Source organism: Labrus mixtus, chromosome 6 (assembly GCF_963584025.1).
Source record: "Labrus mixtus chromosome 6, fLabMix1.1, whole genome shotgun sequence".
NCBI classification, from domain to species: domain Eukaryota; kingdom Metazoa; phylum Chordata; class Actinopteri; order Labriformes; family Labridae; genus Labrus; species Labrus mixtus.
The window spans coordinates 22,132,439-22,152,740 of NC_083617.1; the positions used below are offsets into that span (position 1 = coordinate 22,132,439).

The 20,302-nt window shown below is 38.7% G+C and overlaps 1 protein-coding gene across 3 annotated transcripts in view; it reads right to left on the reverse strand.

Annotated features, from left to right (window-relative positions):
- gbf1 (golgi brefeldin A resistant guanine nucleotide exchange factor 1) overlaps nt 1-20,302 on the reverse strand; it is a 71,328-nt gene that overhangs the window by 50,363 nt on the left and 663 nt on the right. For 2 of the 3 annotated variants that reach the window (XM_061040508.1, XM_061040506.1), the window contains exons 2-3: nt 16,415-16,519; nt 15,433-15,499 (exon numbers count right to left, since the gene is read on the reverse strand). In XM_061040508.1, the coding sequence (XP_060896491.1) occupies nt 15,433-15,499; nt 16,415-16,510 (163 nt within the window). In that variant the 5' untranslated portion in view covers nt 16,511-16,519. The remainder of the gene's footprint in view (nt 1-15,432; nt 15,500-16,414; nt 16,520-20,302) is intronic. The other variant, XM_061040507.1, reaches the window with a different exon arrangement.

Below are 20,302 nucleotides of genomic sequence, written 5' to 3' on the forward strand. Positions count from 1 at the left end.
GCCAGCATCAGCATCAGATGGTGCTCTATCTGCATGGATACAAGGATCACTTCCTCTCTGACACATGAAGAGCTACATTCAATTTCATCCTATAATTACCAAACAAAGCAAAAAATGAAAAAACCCAGTCCAAGTAGAATCCAGTTCTTATACTTCCAGAGCAGCAGAAGATAAAGAATGTTGATGACAGTGTGTCTGGCACATTGAAATAAAAAGTGCAGGCAACTTAATCTTGCATACCCTACAATATGTTTTTTTCAAATTGTTGCACACTTAAATGTTAGGTTGATGATGAAAATGCGATTAAAATTAGGCCCTAATACCCAAATATTAAAACTTAGCTGAACGGTTTAAATTGTTCACCTTTTATTGCCTTCTTTAACAACATGGGTGAAGCCCAAAAAACCTGACTCCATTATGACCTCGGAAATATGTTCAAGTTGTTTAACATTATACAACTAGTGGATACCAATATAGAAATTTAAAGGACAGCAAAACTCGACATTCACATGGGTGACGGGAGGTGATTTAATGTTTCTTGCATTTCAGATGACTGTTTTACAAAAGACACAACTGGCATGTAAGCTCTCTACATGCAACAGGTTGCCCTCTCCATGGCAACATGCCGTGACTATTGGACAACAGGGGCATACAGGAGACATTTCTAACCGCTGATGCCACACAGGCTCCGTGGTGGGGAAACATTAAAGCCTATCGGGTTTATCCCCACTGGGGCACTGAATTGCCCCGCACAGAGTGGTTGGAGATGCCCTAGCCTGGCTTAGCAGACCAAGGCGACAACTGTCATAAATTACTCCCCTGTGGGCCTGCATGACTGCCATACTTTAGGGAAACGCAGCAGCAAAAGGGCTGGATATCAGAGCGCACCACCATAACAGTCAAACTGTTGCAAAACCTTTCCGTTTGGATTTTCTGGAGAGGGGATGGGTTAATTTATTGACCTAAGTGTAAATAAAATCCTCATCTCAATAATTAAATAATTCTAATAACACTCACATTTATTTAAATTAAACTTTACAACATTACAGATTTCTTTTCTGCATCCATTAGAGTCAAGTTTTGTCATTTTTCTTTGTGTGTCATCTGAAGGAGGAGCTGAGTGGCTGAAGAGGAGAAAAAAATGAGCCACTTCAATGCTATTCACATGGCAGCTTACTTCCACTGAAGTATAAAGTGCACTTCCCCAGGGCTTGCTGTTTGTCATAAAACATCTCTCAGCACATAATTTGACCAAACACGAGAGGCTAAAAAAAGGGGGGAAAAATGGAAAACAAACAATTTTACTGAAGGGGTGTTGGAGTCTAATACTGGAGCTGCTTGCCAGGAGTTCAGTAATTCTAAACCATGCAGCAGTAAGTGCCTTCTCAAAAGATACTGTGCGGTAATGTCAGACAGCTGAGCAAATGGGATGGGATCCAGGGACTGCATTATCTTTATAAATACAAAAAAAATGTACAGAAAGTGATGGAGGCCTGGGCGTTTGTAAACATAACGTAACAAGTTTAAAAACGTTGAAGAGTTTAAATGTTCATCATAAAGCAGGAGGCTTCAAGATGTCAGTAATTGTTTCATTTAACTTCTGCATCACTTGAGATAAAAAAAAAAAAAAAAGCTAGTTTCATGCAGGTGTCAGGATACCCTTTCAAAAAGGCATTACACTGCAACATCTGGAAATGCAAAATCATAGCTATTACATAAAAAAACTTTAAAGTGAAAAAAGCTCAGATAATCTTTGTAAAATCGTAGTATAAGGTTTCCAGTTACTTTGGCTTGCACTAAAGGCTTTACAAGGATTAGCTCCAAACCACAAAATGTTGGGCTCACACTCTTCTGTTCTACACTACAAAAAACAAAGTGAAAAGGTTCCAGTGTCAACAAATACATGTCAGACAAATACCCTATATTGACATAGAAATGCCACTCGCAAAACTCTAAAAGCACAACTGACAGATGTGCACATCTCAAAACATTCCTGTTATTTGTGTTTGCTGTTGGGTCTTTCAAACATGTAGACAAATTCTTTCCCATAAAGTTGGTTTCTGCAGTGCAATGTGTCTCCCTCACACCAAGCTCGTTCTGCACACGCAAGGCTGCGCCTATCCAATCCGACTGGCATCACGGCCATGGAATGCTGAAGTCCACATTTTTCCCATTCAGCAAGGAAAAACGGCCTTTCAAAGCCAATCAGCTAGAAATGTTGCTTTGTTTTTATTTTCGACTGAACTTCCTGGAACCTATTATGGAGCTGTCAGGGATGTATATTTAGCTATGGCAACACAGGGCCTCCTCGCCCCCTTGCGCCACTGGTCATGTCACCTCTGATAAACAGAAAAACAATTGGTTATCCCTTTTGTCACCTTTAAAGAAAATGGCATGGGTAGTGTGTCTGTGGGTGCAAGTGACAATGTCCTCTGTGTGGCTAAACACACAACTTCTATGTAAACAAAAGCAGAGAGATGTTGGATAAAATTATATCCACACCTTTATAATCCTCTGGAGCAGTCTGAAAAGACCAGCAAGACACAACATTTCTACTCATAGTGTGATAAAAGATATCAAATAAATCATACACTGGTCACATAACTTTACTTAGAGACTGCTGTGTCAGGGGTTCTCAGGTAGTGAAGCATTGGGAATAGTCACGACACCTCATTGACTGACGATACCAAACAGAAAAAGGAAATATTAGCAGTTAGCACACTGTGCTGCAGGGCTGGGATAAACATTGATCTGCTTAGTCAGGACATTTATGTCAATAATGATTATAAAAGTTTTTAAGCTTAGCTGCACACCTGCATTTCCAACAAACTACTTTGTGATTCTGCAAGATTTTTATTTTTTTATTTTACCTTTATTTAACCAGGCAGGTCATTAAGAACAGATTCTTGTTTACAAAAACGGCCTGGCATCATGGATGGATCATTGTCACATTTTAGATGGAGGCTGTTTTACTTTATCAAAAGAATCAAAAGAATATTAGTCGCTTGACATCTGGAGGTACAGAGATAAAAAAAAAACTGGTCTAATGTCAGCAGCAGCTCAGGTAGAAGCATGAGGCCTTACCAAAGTATTCTGATTTGTGACCAATGACTTCTGTTTCATATTTTATCAGTAATAATAACTGGGTCCGCTGGCTTTGGAAAGGAGAAACATCAGGATTAATACAAATGTAGGAATTTCTGCCCATTAAAACTGTACTTATTTTGGAATTGTCACCTTAGCTTGAGACCCGTCTTGAGGACCTGTGGTTGCTCATGATGCTAATATATATGTTTGTTTGTTTTTTCAGTTTGAATCATGTTACCTGATGAATTCAGGTTAGAAAAACTGAGAGAGATATTTTGGTGCATGTAAATAAACTATCATTTGAAGTTCGGCTGATGAAATCTCTGGTTCCTTAAAACATATTTTCTATAAATGTTCTCTTTAAAGTGGCAGCAATGTCAAGTTACGTTTATTTTGATGGAAGTTAAAATGTTTGTAGATGATTCCTTGCCATATTGACTTGTAAGAAAATGAAACACTAAGTTTGGTTTTGATTCTTAGTATTAACAGTAATGTTTCTATAAATATATTTTTTTCCCCTTCTTAAATCATGATTACTTAAATATAAACCAGTCTAGCTCTACTCAAATTTTTTTAGTTTCTATTTAAAAAGACTTAAAAGTTTCACAGCATACGAAATTTTCTCAGAGCACACAGTTGAAAGCCCAGACCAATACATCTGTAGTGTTGAGTTAAGTGGAATCTGTGCTGTGAGCTCTGGATTAGTTCGACCTACACTTGACTTCAACAGTAACACTCATCCCTTCTAGTTCACAAGTTCGTTTTTCCTTGACCTCTGTGTCTGACCCCCTACCACCCCACAACATCAACCCCACCCCAAGTCTACTCTGTCAACCAACCCCCTACAGAAGACACCCGCAACCGCACACCACAAGTCGTAAATTTAGTAACATTTCACCACTCACACCCTCCTTAGCTCCTGCCAGTTTTACAGGAATTTTTACAGTTTAAAATCAACATAGACATTTCTGCATTACTGGGATGGATACTGGCTGCCCTGTGGACACGGGCGCTCATCAAACTGGGATGATAATACAGTGTGTTGCAGAAAAAACATGTGAATCTCTTGACATGTATGCCTACTATCTCTCTTGTACCTCACTTAAACATTATCTTGTCTTTTATTTTTAAGGAAAAATAAATGTTTCTGTTTGTAGTCTAACTTGTTGTTTTCTTGTTTACTGATTGCTTATGTGAATTACAGAAAGAACTTCACAAAGGTTTAAGTATTTAGTTTTTTGAAGTTCAAGTGTATTTGTGTCATTTGTTGTTTCATTTGTTTCCTTCATAAAACAACACTAACTGCTAATACCATGCTCAGAGTCACCAATCTTCCCAAAGTATGTTGCATTATACTGATGGTTAAGAGGTGTGAGAGGCAGATTTCTCTGCACATAGAGCTCTACAACTTCTGCAGAAGAACACCTTAACCATGTGATGAGTAGTTGTCTGTTTATACTGTACATCTTCCGAGCCGTGGACCCAAGAAAATTATCAAGGATGCAGTGGCCATTTCTGCCTTACTGAAACGTTTCAATTTAGGCTGATAAAACAAAAAATATCTGTCCTTAAAACATCTTCATTCCCTGCACATATGAACAATCTGAATTGGAGATACACACATTGTGAAAATCAGGGCCAATACCGACATCGATGCTTTAAACAACAATTTAGCCCACACCAATGTTTTTTCCAAAAATTATTTTTAAGCAAGACTCCTACAATGCCAAAACATTGCCTCACGTTTGATACATATATACAGAAACTTCTTCTGCCCAATAAAAATCCTCTTCTCTGAATCAGTAATTAGGAGTACTAGATGTCAGGATTAACTTGACACAACAGACTAACATCGGCTACTCAGATTGGTTTATTCCACATTATTTGTAAATGGGCCAATGTATGTCAACAGGCCCAATATGAGCTGATACCGATGTTAAACCAATGCATTAGTTTATCCCTAATCTGAATTTGTGCAGATCACTAATCTTCTTTAGATAACCCACAAAGCAGACTATATTCATATATTTCAACAAGAAGTCTTCCCTGTTTGAAGCTCATCTCTGTGAGCAGTCCAAAGAAATGAAAAAACAGTGGACCAGACAGCAGGGAGGGAACGTGGTTGTACATATCGGCAGGTCTATTTTGCTTTCAGAGCAATCAACACCTCCTTGTTGTCCCAGGTTGTTAGCATGTCTCGTCGTCAGCTGCACTGTTCCACACCGGCCTGCTCGGCTCCCTCCCTTGTCAGCAGGCAGCTTTTGTTAAAATTTGTTATCAGCGGTGCTGATCCCACTCTATTTAAGAAGGGGTGAGTCAACAGGTTTAAAGCACTCCTGCTGCATGTGTCACCTCTTTTTGATTCAATATTTGTGCTACGAAATGTGGCCAGTTGTTTAATCCCCCCCCCCCCAACCCCCTTAGAACATGCACGCCTGTTCTCCTCCTCCCACCATCATTTGACAAGAAACTTTTGACCCATGTCACCTTTACAGCACACACTCCTTTCAAACCCCCAGCTGCAGCCCAGAAATAGGACAGCTTTTTTTAATTCTGGGTGTCCACTCAAAGGCGAGTGCCTTGTGCTAGTGTCCTGTTCCAAGCAGGAGGGGGATGAGGGGGATGACAACCGTATGGATGTTGTGCAGAGTTTGTAGAGTGATTTCATTCAAATGAAACCAAGGATCAGTCTTTCCATATTCACTGGATAAGTATTCAGACTCTCACTAGGATAAGTATTCAGACTCTCACTAGTCATGTCAAAAGAATTTGGTTTGATAAAAAGTATTGGATCAACTTTTTCCATAATGAAAACTTGAATAAAGGTTTTTTATGAACATGCAGAGGATATATATGTATTACACATTCATTCAATGAAAAACAACTGAATAACAAACATTTAAGAGACCAATGTACTAATGACTGTTTTAGCATCAAGTCTTCTTCAATGACTAGTATCTGTTAAGGAACTCATAGTATGCTCTTAACTGATAAAACAAGATCCTGCAAATTAATGTCTCTTTTAACTATGGACTAAATACGTTTTTCAGTCGGTGGTTTTACTTATCTGATGTTGTCTTTTCTCACCGTATACACCAACCTGCTCTGTTAACCAGTGAAAACTGTGTTTAGCCTTATAAACAATATGAAGTGAACACAAAAAAAAGAGAGAGTCCCTCTGCTAAAATAAATGATCCAATGTGAGTGCAGTCGTGTTTGTTACAAAAAGCACTCGTTTGTGATGAGAGGCAAATAAGAAAATAGATTCCATGTCTTCTCAAAGTGAGCATGTATGTATCTGTGAGAATCCCAGCTTGAGACCGATGTGTGATTCAATGCTTAGCTAATTGGATATGTGTATTACAATGTCCGTGGTCACAGCACCCTTATGGGGCATGAAATAACAAGCAGCTGTGTGTGTTAAGAGACTTCACATGTGTGTGTGTGTGTGTGTGTGTGTGTGTGTGTGTGTGTGTGTGTGTGTGTGTGTGTGTTCGGTTTGTCTTTCTCTGTGTGTGTGGGAGGGATGGTTGCTGAGAGGTTTATTAACCCAGTCCATCAAGGCAGTGTGGGATTCACACTGAGACACCAAAGGCTTAAGGATGTGAGCGCCACACAAGCAAGACAGCAAGACAGTGCCTCACCAAAATACTAATATGGGCCCCTTATTTTCTACCACAACAACCCCTCACCCTCCTCCATCCCCCTCCACAGCCAACACCTCCGTTCCATTGCTGCTTCCACAGCGAGTGGACTGTGTGCTTTGATTTGACCAGCTTTGCTGTCCGTCTGAGAAGATTATCAACAACAGCCTCAATTCTTTACCCCAGACTTTCCATTGTGATTCACCCTGCAGAACATTGTTTGTTCATGATAATAAACAGGGCAGTGTGAAGCCCACTTTACAGGACTTTACCCTATATAACTATCAATATGGAGTTATAGGCCTCTGTCAAAGGTACAGAGGATTTGAAGCGCCTATTTTAGTCTGTGCTCTCACAAACACATTTTACAACTGAAAGCATGGCAACATAGCAGACGTCAGAATGGTGGCGACACCATTAACTAGTTATGACTTATGCATTCTCCACATAATACAAGTCCCAGACAAGTCAAACTACACTCTGTGACATTAGCATACTTAGTCTTATTTATGTCGGGGTCGTTTTTCATCAATAAGCTGTAAGCCGACATCTCTGCACCGTGCCACAGAGTGTCAGGACAAAGCAGTTCAAGACAGATGATTACAAAAGAAGCCAGCAATCTTTAACAAACATTGACAAAATAATGTGAAACGGTTAGATGAGATTCAGTTTAAAGCACAATAAACCTTTCATCTGATGTGGTTTGAATCTGGTAGCCCAAGCTAGCTTTTTTATTTTTTCCACAGCTTGTTTCAAAAATATTACAGTAAAACAAAATTCTATTTTACTTACCTTAAAGCTGATTCATATTTGCATTTGTTTTCTAAGAGAGAATGTTTACGACTTAAAATGTATTACCAGTACTTTAGAGTTCCAATTTATTCCTCTACTACTCATTCCTATCGCTAACTTGGTCATCCAGCAAACCAAAGAAATAATAATTTTACAACAGGCTGTGTTGGCTATGGGACAAGTTTTTCAACACAAAGTGACACTTGAATAAAATAATGACAGTAAAAGACAAAATAATGGTAACTCAAACTTGTTAAGTGGATACACATTATTTGGTGTTGTGTTTTTTTTAAGTTCTTGTAAAGTAATATCTTATAACTCATAATCACATAAGCGTACATATACTGTATGCTCAAAGAATTCAACTCATGCCATGCTGAAAAAAGAAAAAAAAAACAACAACAGGGGACTAGAAACAATTGAAAATAACTTAAACTATTTTTTTTTCTGATGATGCAAGCTGCTAAAAATATGCATTACTCTTATATGAAAATAAAAATCGTGGTATGCAGCAGATTGGGATGACTGGTTGCACTTTGCTTATTTCAGACACAATTAGACGACAGCCTGTTGACTATAATGCACCAAAAATATCAACAAAATTCAAATGCCCACTAACTCGGCCTTACGCAGGGGCTAAACTTGGAGACACACTTATTTACACATTGAAAACCTACACTTGACACCTTCAGATATTGTCAATACCAGCTTGTTCAGTCCAACTAAAAAAATGCTGTTTAGCCAATCAACATGTCACCACGTGCAGACCCAAGTCTTTTTTTAGAGTAGACCTCCGGTGGAGAGTCAGCATTACATTCAGAGGTGTTGAAACATCCCAAACCCACCTTAATACCACCGGTTTTATTGATGCTCGGAGCTCAGTGAGGAGTAATTAAAGCAGCACTGAACTCAAAGCCCATTAGCTCAGAGGTACACTAAAACAAGATGGGTGTCTGTTGGGGTATCCTGAACCCCAATTACCACCTCATAAGAATCTGCTTAACAGAACATCTAAACACAATCCAGGCTGCAGGGAGTAAAACACTAAATCCTCACCATCCAGTCTCAGCTGACAACTCAGAGAAGGTCCAGACCCTGACTGATCCAGTCTAGACTCTGTGGGACAGGCCCGGAAAACAAATAACCAGCACCACATAGGCCGCTCTGGTGGACATGGTCAACTGACCAGCAATGATTTTATCCAACAATTGTGCTTATCCTCGTTTATTAAGGAACACTAAGGTTACTTAAAACTTTGGTTTTATTTTAATTTATAAAAATGTGTTCTTGTTTTTTTTTCTTGTTTCTCCCCTTTTATTTTATTTCTATATTATTATTATTGTTTTTTTTAAATCATTTATCATATATACGTATATGTATATAAAATCACATTCCTGCAGTTATAAATTGTGTCGATGCAATCATCTTTTTTTTCTGTGACTTTGTTTAGAAGATAACATGAAGCACTGGGGATTTTTGTATAAATCTGGTTGAAATAAGTTCATATTTGTGCAGAAACCCTTCAATGTCTGTTGGAGGCTTCAGTATGAATGCAAAGCCTATTTTTTTTGTAGACACTCGGCCCTCGATCTCCTCCTCTGTCTTTTGGAGCTCAAGGGGGCTAGTTTATTTTGCCCCAATCTTGCCCACTGTTCCTGTCAGCACTTCCAGATCCTCCACGGCACCCTCAACTGCGTCCATGCCTGAGCCCGACCCCCCCTCACACCTAACAGACATCCCCGGCCAGCATGATTAATAGCCCTCTGCTGGGACTCTCTATCCACTCAGCACATTGTTGAGAGGCTCTGAGACAGGACAACAGTTGCATCCCCTCTTCACACTGGGCCTAAGCCCTGCCTGTCAGTCCCCGGTTAGGGCACTGTTAACTGGCCAGATTTACAGCTACAGTACTAACTAGCACTAGATGGCAGCCTGTCTGGAGAGGGGGGGCCCACCAATTAATCATCACTCTTTTGATGGGGACATTTACAACCTGTAGGCCAAAGGCTTGTCCATGTATAACACCTGTATAATCCATAGAGTCGCCTCCTATAAACCGTGAATTACAACTAGACACAGATGCAGCAAGGATTTTTTTTTCTGTGGTGTTATGTTGTGTAGTTTGGATCATTTAACAGTAACACAGACCTGAATCAGTCAACTACTAAAAATGGAGGATCACATCTCATGTTAACACCTAAGCTTGGATTAAGAGAAGGTCTTAAAATGTTTTATTTTCATTTCATTATAGCTGTAACATTTAGCCAAGTCAATAATTCATTAAACAGAATTACTAAAAAGACGATTCAAATATTTGAATGAGGAAACGTTTCAGAATCCGGAAAATGCACCAAACATTTTCCAGTTCAGCTTCAAGTCGAGGCTTTGTTGCCTTCTTTTGTATTCAGTCTCAATATACCAAACAGTTAGTCAACATGCTTAAGATTCACAGAGCAGTTAAAAAATGATGACCTAATTGCTCAATAGTCATCACTAGTCTTCTAGTTGAAACTAAGGGCCATTTGACAGCTTACAGAAAAGAAACAGACAATTCCTGTAACTTATCACCATTCAAGTTAGTCTTGAAGATGAAATATCAACACTTTCATCTTCTATGATAGGAAACTCAATCTTTAAATCATATACTATTTTTTGGACTCAACCAAGCCTTTTTAGACATTTACTGAGAAAGTGTGATGGTCTTTTTTATACTTTTCTTATATGTTATTTTGAATAAAAAATAATAGATTATCCAACAATTTAAAAAATATTTGAGCGCTGTATTATTTTCCTATGCGTGCACAAATATCAAGGAAGTAATCTATCCAGCCACATCAAAATAAATCTGACTCGGTGCCATGTCAGATAAAACTATGGTCACTCAGTTTATTGTCTGTTGACCATATAAGAAAAATAAGACTGACAGTAGGACTGGTAGTCTAACCTGTGATCCCATGCTTAAAGCTACAGGACACCAGGGGCCACGTGTCTGACATGTAAAGAATTGCCATGAGGCAGATTCTTCTTGCTCAGAATGCCTTCATGAGTAAACATATTTGCATAAGTGGCTGAGCGACATGAATTATGGTTCCTCTTCCTCGCCCAGCTGCTTTCTTCCGATTCAATTTGGAGTGATATATGTGAGAAGATCAGGTGGCAGGGAAGTGTGTGTGTATGGAGGAGGGGGGAGGGGGGGTTAAAAGGCCCCAACTTGTTCCCAAGTTTTTGGGCTATGACCCCTGGGAGGCCCCACAGTGCCAGCCTGACCACAGCTGGGGACCAAGACGACATACACTCGGGCTTGACCTTGAAATAAGACTGAGAGGGGCGGCATGTGTGCATTCTCTCTTGCTGACTGACATGACAGCAAAATGTGATGAATTAGTAAGATCGTCAGTAACGCATGGATTAGGCAGTGTGAAATTGAGAAGAAAAAAGTAAACTGGTGCAAATGAGTACTTGATTTTATTGCAAACAGACGGAACGAATTAGTGTATGCACAAAATTAATGTAACATGTTTGGGCCTCAAGATCACTGATTACAAACACATCAGTTTTGAAATAATACCACTATTCCAAGGCAAATTAGCTCTGCATTTTCCCTGCTTTGGGGAAACCAGCATAATTATAATAAAGGTCAGCTGGAGAGTAATCAAATCATCCTCCACAATGTTCACTCTGCAAATCCACTGCCATGCCCCCTGATATCTTCCTCTGGTGCTGTGTTGGTGATTCGAGTCAATTAGAGGTGTGCTTGTGAATTTCGTTAGTGTTTGAAAGAAAAGGAGAAAGCTGTCAGTCAAAAGGCCACTCTGGCTTTGTATCTGGGGGGCTGCAAGGAGCTCTAAACCTGTATTTGTATGAATAAAAATGAAGGGATTTAGGAGCAGACTGTTTCTTCTGCAGACTTGTCAAAAATCTGACCTTCGCTGCAGCAGAGGGGGTTGATGTGAGAGGAAGGGTGGATGGAAAGAATTGAAGATTTGAGAAACTGAGGCTCAGTGACTTTTGCATAAAAAAGGTGCTACATAAAAAAAAGATAGGTGGGCAGAAGGAGAGAAAATAAAATGTATGTCAGAATAAAAGGCTGCTCTCTGTGCTCTTGTACTCTCTAGGGTATAGTAGGAATAAAATAAATCCACAGAATTATTCAACAAGAGATTGAGACAGATTTGTCCGTGTGATGGCAATCTTATATGGAAGAGACCCCTTGTCAATGTCAGTAAGAGACAAAACTCAATCCAAGGCTCAGAACAATGCTTGAGATGTTATAGCACCAAAGACAATAATACTATTAGTGTATTCTTATACTTTTGTGGTTGATAACGACACAACACGCCTCCAGCAAATAATCAAATTTCAGAGTCAATTTGTCAGCATCGTATAGCACCCAGTTTAGACACAACACTGCCCACATGGCTATTGTCACCATAAAGGCTACTTCTCTGTTCTGACTGTTCACCAACTATCACTGATTAAGTAATATCCTACCACAGCAATCATTAATAAAGGCTCAAAATGTCAAGAAAATTTCAAAATATCAATTATGACACAAACACATATTTTTGAACAATATGTAACCTCAACATTTTGGTTTAAGAAACAAGGCACCTGTATATAAAAAAATAAAAGATTGTATGGGTGTCCAAGGTTTGGTAGCTCAAATTAGGGTCCTATATTTTAATGCAACCCATTTAAGTGTCTTATTTTGTTAACTATAAACAATACAAATATGCTCTTTTGCCAGAATTCTTACCGTCAACTGATGGACTCAAACATTGCCGTACAGACATTTAAAATAAATTAACAAATGTTAATATGTCAGCCATCTCTGAAAACGATCAACAGCCAATATTTAAGTGCTTCTAGTGTAGCCAGAAGATAGTTACACGATAGATAATGAATATTTGGACCAGGCTTTCCAGAGTTTGAGGTGTGCAAATCTTAACAGATTTGTTGATTGCACAAATAGGCAGATATCTGTTTATGCAGAGGGATAAAAGCTGAAGCTAAGCTGACCCATAGGTTTTAAGTCTGTATTTTGAAAAATAAAGCACCCACCTCTTTTGCTTTAAACACAGAACATTTTCCTGTTATCAACCAAGGCCCTCTGAAGTGTGTTTTATCAATACTATAAATAGACAAAAATGGAAATGACACACCTCCAATTCTAACATCCTGCCCCTCACCACATTCTACATTTATTTTCATATTTTTTGTCTACTATTTGTCTAGTTGAATATGCCAGATGCACCGAACAATTATGACAAGAACTTAAACTTGCATAAGCTGAAGATCCTGCTCCAAATGGTTTGAGGGCCTGACATGAATCTTTAAGCTTACTCTACACACTTAACTGATGGTTGAGCCACAAAATCTCAGGAGTGTGTGTGTTCTCATATTGGCTTAAATGACTTGAAATATCTCATTGCTCAATGATGCTCCCATAATTCTTCTGAGAACTGCACAATCTTAAATGCAGAACTTCTTTAATTATAGACATAATACCAATGTGTTCTACAAAGTAAATTTTGTAGGACATAAAACACAATACTTCTTTGCAAACCAGTATACATTATAAACAGATGCTGGTCCAAAAGCTGTGGAAAGCACTCAATTATATGGGTCTAATGAGGTTAGGGATGGAGCATTAGGTATCAGGCTGATTCCAAACCATCTCGCTTAAATCAGAGGACAGTCTCCTGCTTCCTGTGGCAGATTGGCCTGTCTGACTGGGCAAGGTGGAGCTGCTGCATCACAACATATGGTCCATCGTTGGCCGAGCTTCTCTAACTGTACTCTCATTGTTCAAGCATCGAGAGAGCACCACATTTTCCAGGAGTTGAAGACGTTTTTTTTTCCTGATTTCATAGAAAAGACAACACTTCCTTTCCCAGAGCAATTTTTCTCCCTGCTTGACAAGACTCCCTGCTATATTTACCCAACTAAAATTGCAGATGATATACTTCCAGCTGCATTACTCCCCAGCTCTACGGCACATGGTCCTGTCAATCACAAACAACAGAACTGAACCCCCGGAGCAGTGAAACCCTCAGCCAAAGAGTGAGGGCAACAGACAACGCTGAAAAGAAAATGGGAGACCAGAGAGAGAGGGCTGGGAAACCCAATTCATATCTCCTCTGCTGGTTGGCTTTTGTTGTTAGAGTGAGCGGAGATACACACCAGAGTCAATGGAATTACTGGGCTTTCATTAAGCAGACAGCTGGGCCGCTGCAAAGGCTCCAAGCAGCAGTAACAGAGCCCACCCACAAGATCTCCTACCAAAATATTGCTGCGTTTCTGTATGAGAGACACAGCTAGAGATCTATTAGGGTAGTTACTCTGCTTTCAAAACAAAACAAATTGATCAGTCTGTCAAGCATAGAATTCAGCTACTGTGGTTATTTGATCTTCATTTTGTCTCTCATCAGGGCATGGATGTACCATTTGAGAGGCTAGGTGCACAGGGGATTTGGGCTTAAGGGTACAACATGCCTCTTAAACATCCTGGACATGGATTTATGCAAATGTCCTAAAATTATTTAAATTCAACGTTTCAATTCTACTATGATCAAATACATTGAAGTGGTTTATGTGGGGCAGAGAACACAGCCTTCGTTGATATGAGAGCTGAAGGGAAAGGGGTTATAGGGAGAGGAAAAGACAAAGAGGGGGGTTAACCAGTGTGGTGGATTCCTCCACAGCCAGCAGCGCCTGTCCATCTCACTGTGGCAGAGGCATTCCCTGGAGGAAGGCAGCAGCAGTGGGGGCTCAGGCTGTGGAGCTCCATGTGTTGCATCTTTCCCATTGCTTATGACTTCTACAAGAGGAGCTGTAACGCTGTAAAAGCTGCCAGGACTTTCATTGCAAAGGCATGACAACATGCAGGATTGTCCTCAGAGCCAGCTTGGGCTTCTCTCAGAAGAAAAAGGGGGGGCACTGTCAGAAAGGAACCACTGCATTTACAAACACTTAGACTTACAAATGATCAATCACCACACTAAGTGATTGTGTGATTAGACTGGACAAAGTCCATGTTTATCCTTAACCTTTGGCCTTTTAGTTAAAGAGGCCCTGATTTGGAGGTCATTTTCCAGTTGAAGCATCAAGTACAGATTAATACTTGCCAACAGCTTTAATGCCAACAGCATTAAGCAATGCAGTTTTACATTTGTAGTCATGTCTCTTAATTTGAAAATGTACTAATGGATTCAGATAAACGATGATGGAAAAGCAGGGCATAGCAGTCAATGTATCCAATTTCTTTCCTTTGGATGTATTCACCTCACTAACACTCATAGCACGAGGCTGAAACCTAGTCCAGTTATGCATAAGTAGATCAGACCGAGGTACCAAATATATTGCCTTCCGAAATGATCAACACACCAGCAAACAGCCTGCCATGAATTTGGTCCAATCTTCAGACTTAGACCCAAAGAGTGTCCAAAATTATATTTTAGTCAAGTTAAAAGTTAAGCACTTTTGTTTGGGAAGAAATTGGACTGGTAGATGATCAGTTGCAGATAATTTTTAAAGATATTGGTAGGGCTTCTTTAAAAATGGAAAATCTCTGAGATAACCATAACATGCGACTGAACCAATACATGAAAAAGTTACCCTTTTGACTTCACCTTGTTGCAGTGTACATGTTGCGTGATCTGCCTTTGGGTGAAACTCTCTGGTCAAAATGTTGCCAATTTGTGCAGTTTTAGATTTATTTGAGGCTACATATAACATGTGACATATGCAACCCATGAAGCTATGGTGCAGACTGGATCTCTTCACAAAGGTTTATTAAATGTATGTGTTAAAACAATTGGAAAAAAAGTGAATTTGTCTGTGTGGTACGGTCATCAGAGTTGATCCCATCAATTTACACATTACCTACATTACCACAGACCCCACATACCTTTAATGTTGTTGAGTATTTCCTTGAGGTGGCCAAAGCTGTTAAGTAATGGGTCCTGTTCTTCGTCCTGTGCAGAGAAATAAAACATGAGAAGAGAACACGATGGCAGTGTTGGCGAACATCTTGGACACCATTTGCCTTTCAGAGAAGTAGAAACTAATTTAATAACTAACTTCTCAGTTTCAGGATGAGATTGAATGAACAAAATAATAAAATCTGAAATTTCTTAAATATATTGGGACACTGGTTTATCTCAGTCAGTAAAGCAGGCGCCCCATGTGAGGTTACAGTCCTCATTGAGGCCACAGACTCAAAGTGAGTTTGAAATTTTCTCTCTGTATAATCATCTTATTTTAAACAGTGTAATCCTCAGTTTCTTTGTGGTGTAGTTGCTCTTTTGTTTGTCATTAGTAAACCCTTTAAATCAATGATTAAAAACATGAATAGAGAAAAGCATTAACAGCTTTGCCTTGATAGGAAAATTACAAAGTAGAAGGCCAGGTCTTTTTAGGTACTTACACCATCACAAATCTCTAGTGAGTCATACGGGATGACAGAGAGGGATTTTTGACATTGTTCACAACATCATTTTCATGTAGGCCCTTCTTATATTGCACCCTTGACATTACATCAGTTGTGTTAGTGTATGCTCAGTATTTTTTTCTGAACCAGGACTGCATGCAGGATAGTAAGTTAAAGAAAGAAAACGATGAAGTAAACATTGTCTCAACAAATATAATGAATTCATCAAGATGCAACCTAATACATGTTCTTCCTCCTACACCAGCATTCAATATGCAAGTGCTCTACAGAAGTTTCTTTTTTTATTATTATCACTCACTGTATGGTTTATAACATCTGGATCTGACAGGGAACATGTTCATTAAAATGATATGTTAAGTCAGTTTTAACATCTTTAGTAAAACTACTGTAACCCAAACTCGATTAAAATGGTTAAGCATTCTAGTTGTGTGTAACTTACCAGTGGTGTGTGGGAATTCCATCTGGAGTTCCTCTTGATGGCTCCAACAACCGTACCTATTTCACCCTGGACGATGTAGATATTTTTGTCCACCATGCTGCTGCTCTGAAAGGAAAACAAAATAGTTCATATTTGAAAAGAGAAAGTCAATCCAAGCCCTTGTAACACGAGTGTTGTCATTTATAGTCCCTTTGTATTCATGCATTGTTACAAAGTTCTTCAATCAAAATATCATTGTCATTGTAGAATGATCTTAAAAAGGAAATATTTAATTAAAAGCAGTCAAAGCATAACTAAAAAGCATACTGTTTGAAAAGTTTTTAAGATAATATTTGTTTTTCTTTTTATGTTTTCATTTTATGTCCCTCTTCTTCTTCCTGTCTCTCAAGCAACAGTTGCACGTAAACATGAAACCCTGTATGCTAACTGTGTCTAAAAGTAAATTCCGATATCAGTCAGACTGGTGAAGACATTTTGTCCTTCTGCTGTCTTTTCAGCTCCTCGTCAGTTCGTGCTGACAGGACAGCTGCTTCTGATGACACTGACACTCTAACAGAGGTCACAGTCGGTTTGGATGAAATGGCATGATGCTCCAGAAGCATTCACACGCCTTTGATATCTCATAGTGTGAAGTTCAGGTAAAACAACACTACACACCACCAGACTCAAAAGGAAGAAAATTACCTCCGTAAATGTTGCTTCTGGATCTTTAGCACAGAGCTTTGAATATTAAAAAAAATCACTGTTTGACTTGAATTTAAAAAATAGGTGCATGGGGCGCTGGTGGCGCAGTGGGGCAGTGGTTAGTGCGCGCGGCCAATGTATGGAGGCTGTAGTCCTCAACGCCGGTGGCCCAGGTTCGAATCCAGCCTGTGGCTCCTTTCCCGCATGTCAATCCCCTCTCGCTCTCCCTGATTTCCACCTCTATTCACTGTCCTATCTCTCCATTAAAGGCATAAAAAGCCCAAAAATAAATCTTAAAAAATAAAAATAAAAAAAATAGGTGCATGAACAGGTGAAAGTGTGATCAAACAAAAAACACTTAATGAAACATAGAACCAAAACTACAGTATTTAGATAAAATAAATCACCATATACTAGCTCTATAAATGAGGTACTACTGGCTTCTGAGCAGTCACTTCAACTGCCAGACAGGGCAAATGTTTTCTATAATTAATCACCCGTTCTTTTTTATGTAAAATATCCTAATATATAAATTCTAAAAAATTCAAATACTGCAAAAGATGTGACGAAAAAATCAGAAGGTGTAAAGTACTGATTCTAACCTAAAGTGAACACAAAATGTTTGAACCAAACATCAAATTCCATGTGTACATTGACAATGCCAAGAGTCAATATGGAAAACCAAACAGAATCCAAATGACATGCTGTTCATATTTGACCAGCAGTATACCTCCAAATGGTCAGATTAACCTTTTTCGTTGGGTCTTCAAAGCCATGCCAGATAAGACTCTTACTTAAGAGAAGGTTTCTGAGTGTGGAAACAGGGTGGCTGAGTCCACTTCTTTAATTCATGGTAAGCAGACTTTTCCAAATGATAAAAGGATGAAGGTTTGGCAGGTAGCCGCTAGGATGTATGAACAGAGTAATAAGCTTGTAGCGGATGGAGGTTTCCACAAGTAATGCACAGATTACGTTTTTAAACCACTACCTGAATCAAAGATGTTGAGCCGTAATCCAATATTATATTACTTCCAACATAATACAGCTGCACTGTGCACAGAGCAGGAAAAGCAGACTTAGAAAAAGCAGGTAAGTTGAGGGTACACATTTGACAACTGAATAGCTCTTGCTTGAGTAAAAGTATCACAACTTACTTTTACGTCTGTCCCTATATTTTTTATAACAAAATAACAGAGTGCCTTATTGGGCTAAGCGATTAGTCATTGATTAGTCAGTCATTGACTTTAACACTGATGATATCTGTTTGGAAAATATATTGCTTATTATGTTTGACACTGAAATGTAAAAGTTTTCAATCATATAAATATTGCCATGTGTTACAAAAGGTAGTGCTGGGCAATTAATCGAAAATTAATCGAAACCGACATTCAGAACCTCTAACCGACGTTATCTTGCCCACGTTGATTTCGATTTTTTTCAGGGCAGAGAAACTTGACGACACGTCCAATCCGCGACATGGAAGCAAAGTCTGTCATTTTGTCTTTAGGGAAGACGACACTGAACAAAAATAAGTCAAATGTAAACACTGTGGAAAAACTGTAGAGAAACTACATTTATTATATAAGAAACAAAGTTCATGTGCTTATAAACTGCAAGAAATGCAAGTTATTTATTTTTTACTGTTTTAGAGAAGTTAATTTGTACTTTAAAACTAAAATGTGTTGTTTTTATTTCAAGCAATGCTTTGATTTCAGTTCGAAATATTCAATTAATGAACACAAAATAATTAATCAGATAGGCACTCTTTCATTAGAAAAAATATCCCAGCTTCAATAGTTGAGCATATTTACAGTAAATATCATGTCAGTGAACTATGAGGGCAAAAAACTAAACGAAATTATTGATAAAATGTTCAATTAATCGTGATATTGATTTGAGGTCGTATCGTCCAGCCCTAACAGAAGGGTGAATGTAAACATATTGTAACTGTAATGCTTAGGGGTTGTAGATAAAGTTTGTGTGTCAATAAATATCATAAATGTCAGGCAGTTCTTATTTGTTATTGATTGATTAAATAGTCTATCTCAGATGTAATTAAACACAACAGCCAGTCAGTCTGCAGTTTTTGGATGCTTATAATTTCTCCTTTCCAGCCACAGAGCATTTTTTTAGATGAAGAAAGCGGAAGTCCTATTTACAGTAAGTAAATCTGTGTTACCTAAAGACACCAAAAGGGACAGTTAAAGTGAACTTGCAATAGTCACGACAAAGATCTTAAGCTCAGAAGCAAACAGAAGCTTCATTAAAACCAATGCTATGGAACATAAATAACTCTTTGATACACATGAAGTTTACACATCTTAATTCTTTGAAAACGTAGAAATCTGAAGTTCACTTTAGATGGTTTACATTCTTAGCATTGTCTTCAACCACAAATACATTTTAATCAATCTGACTTGTTCTACTTAATACTCTCTATCAATCATACTGTAGAACTGTTAACATTTACCTGTCCCCCCCTCTGTGCCAGTATCTTATGCTACATTTCAAGATGTGTTCAGGGGCAAAAGGACTCCCTGCTGTTTGGAAAAGTTCATAGCCATTAAAAATGTTAAAGGAAACTGTCTTTTTGGGGGTTACATTTTTGAACGACAGCCTTTGAATTGTAATCCATTTCTAGTGATAATGATAGCCATTTCAGAGATACAATTCACCAGATGTTGATGAGAAAATCCAAGGCTTCCTCTTTTGCTCTAAGGCAGGGGTGGGCAACTGGCGGCCCCCCATCAACTCTCAATGTGGCCCTCAGGTTAATTTTTACACATCAATTAATTGGAAACATGAAGAAAACATGACAAAATCAGCCATGAAATCATGAAAACCAGAAATATGTCCATAATAATATATGATCACTGGTATATGTTGAGTTAAATTTGAGACATTGACTGTAAACATTTTTTGTATTCTACAATTTGGCCCCCTGGCAGTGAGAATTAAATGAATGTGGCCCTTGCTGTGACCCATCCCTGCTCTAAGGTGTCTAAGGTGTGAGTGACAGCTGATACTGATGTTTCTTTAAGATAAAGTAGTATGCCGGAAATATAAAAACATCCCACTAAAGACAAGAATCTGGAGATGTCTAATGTGAATCTTGCATTGTTGGAGTGAAGCCCTCCATACTTCAACATAATACAGTCAAACAGCTAAGGCCAGTGAGATGGTTGTCGGTGAAGGTGCTAGCTG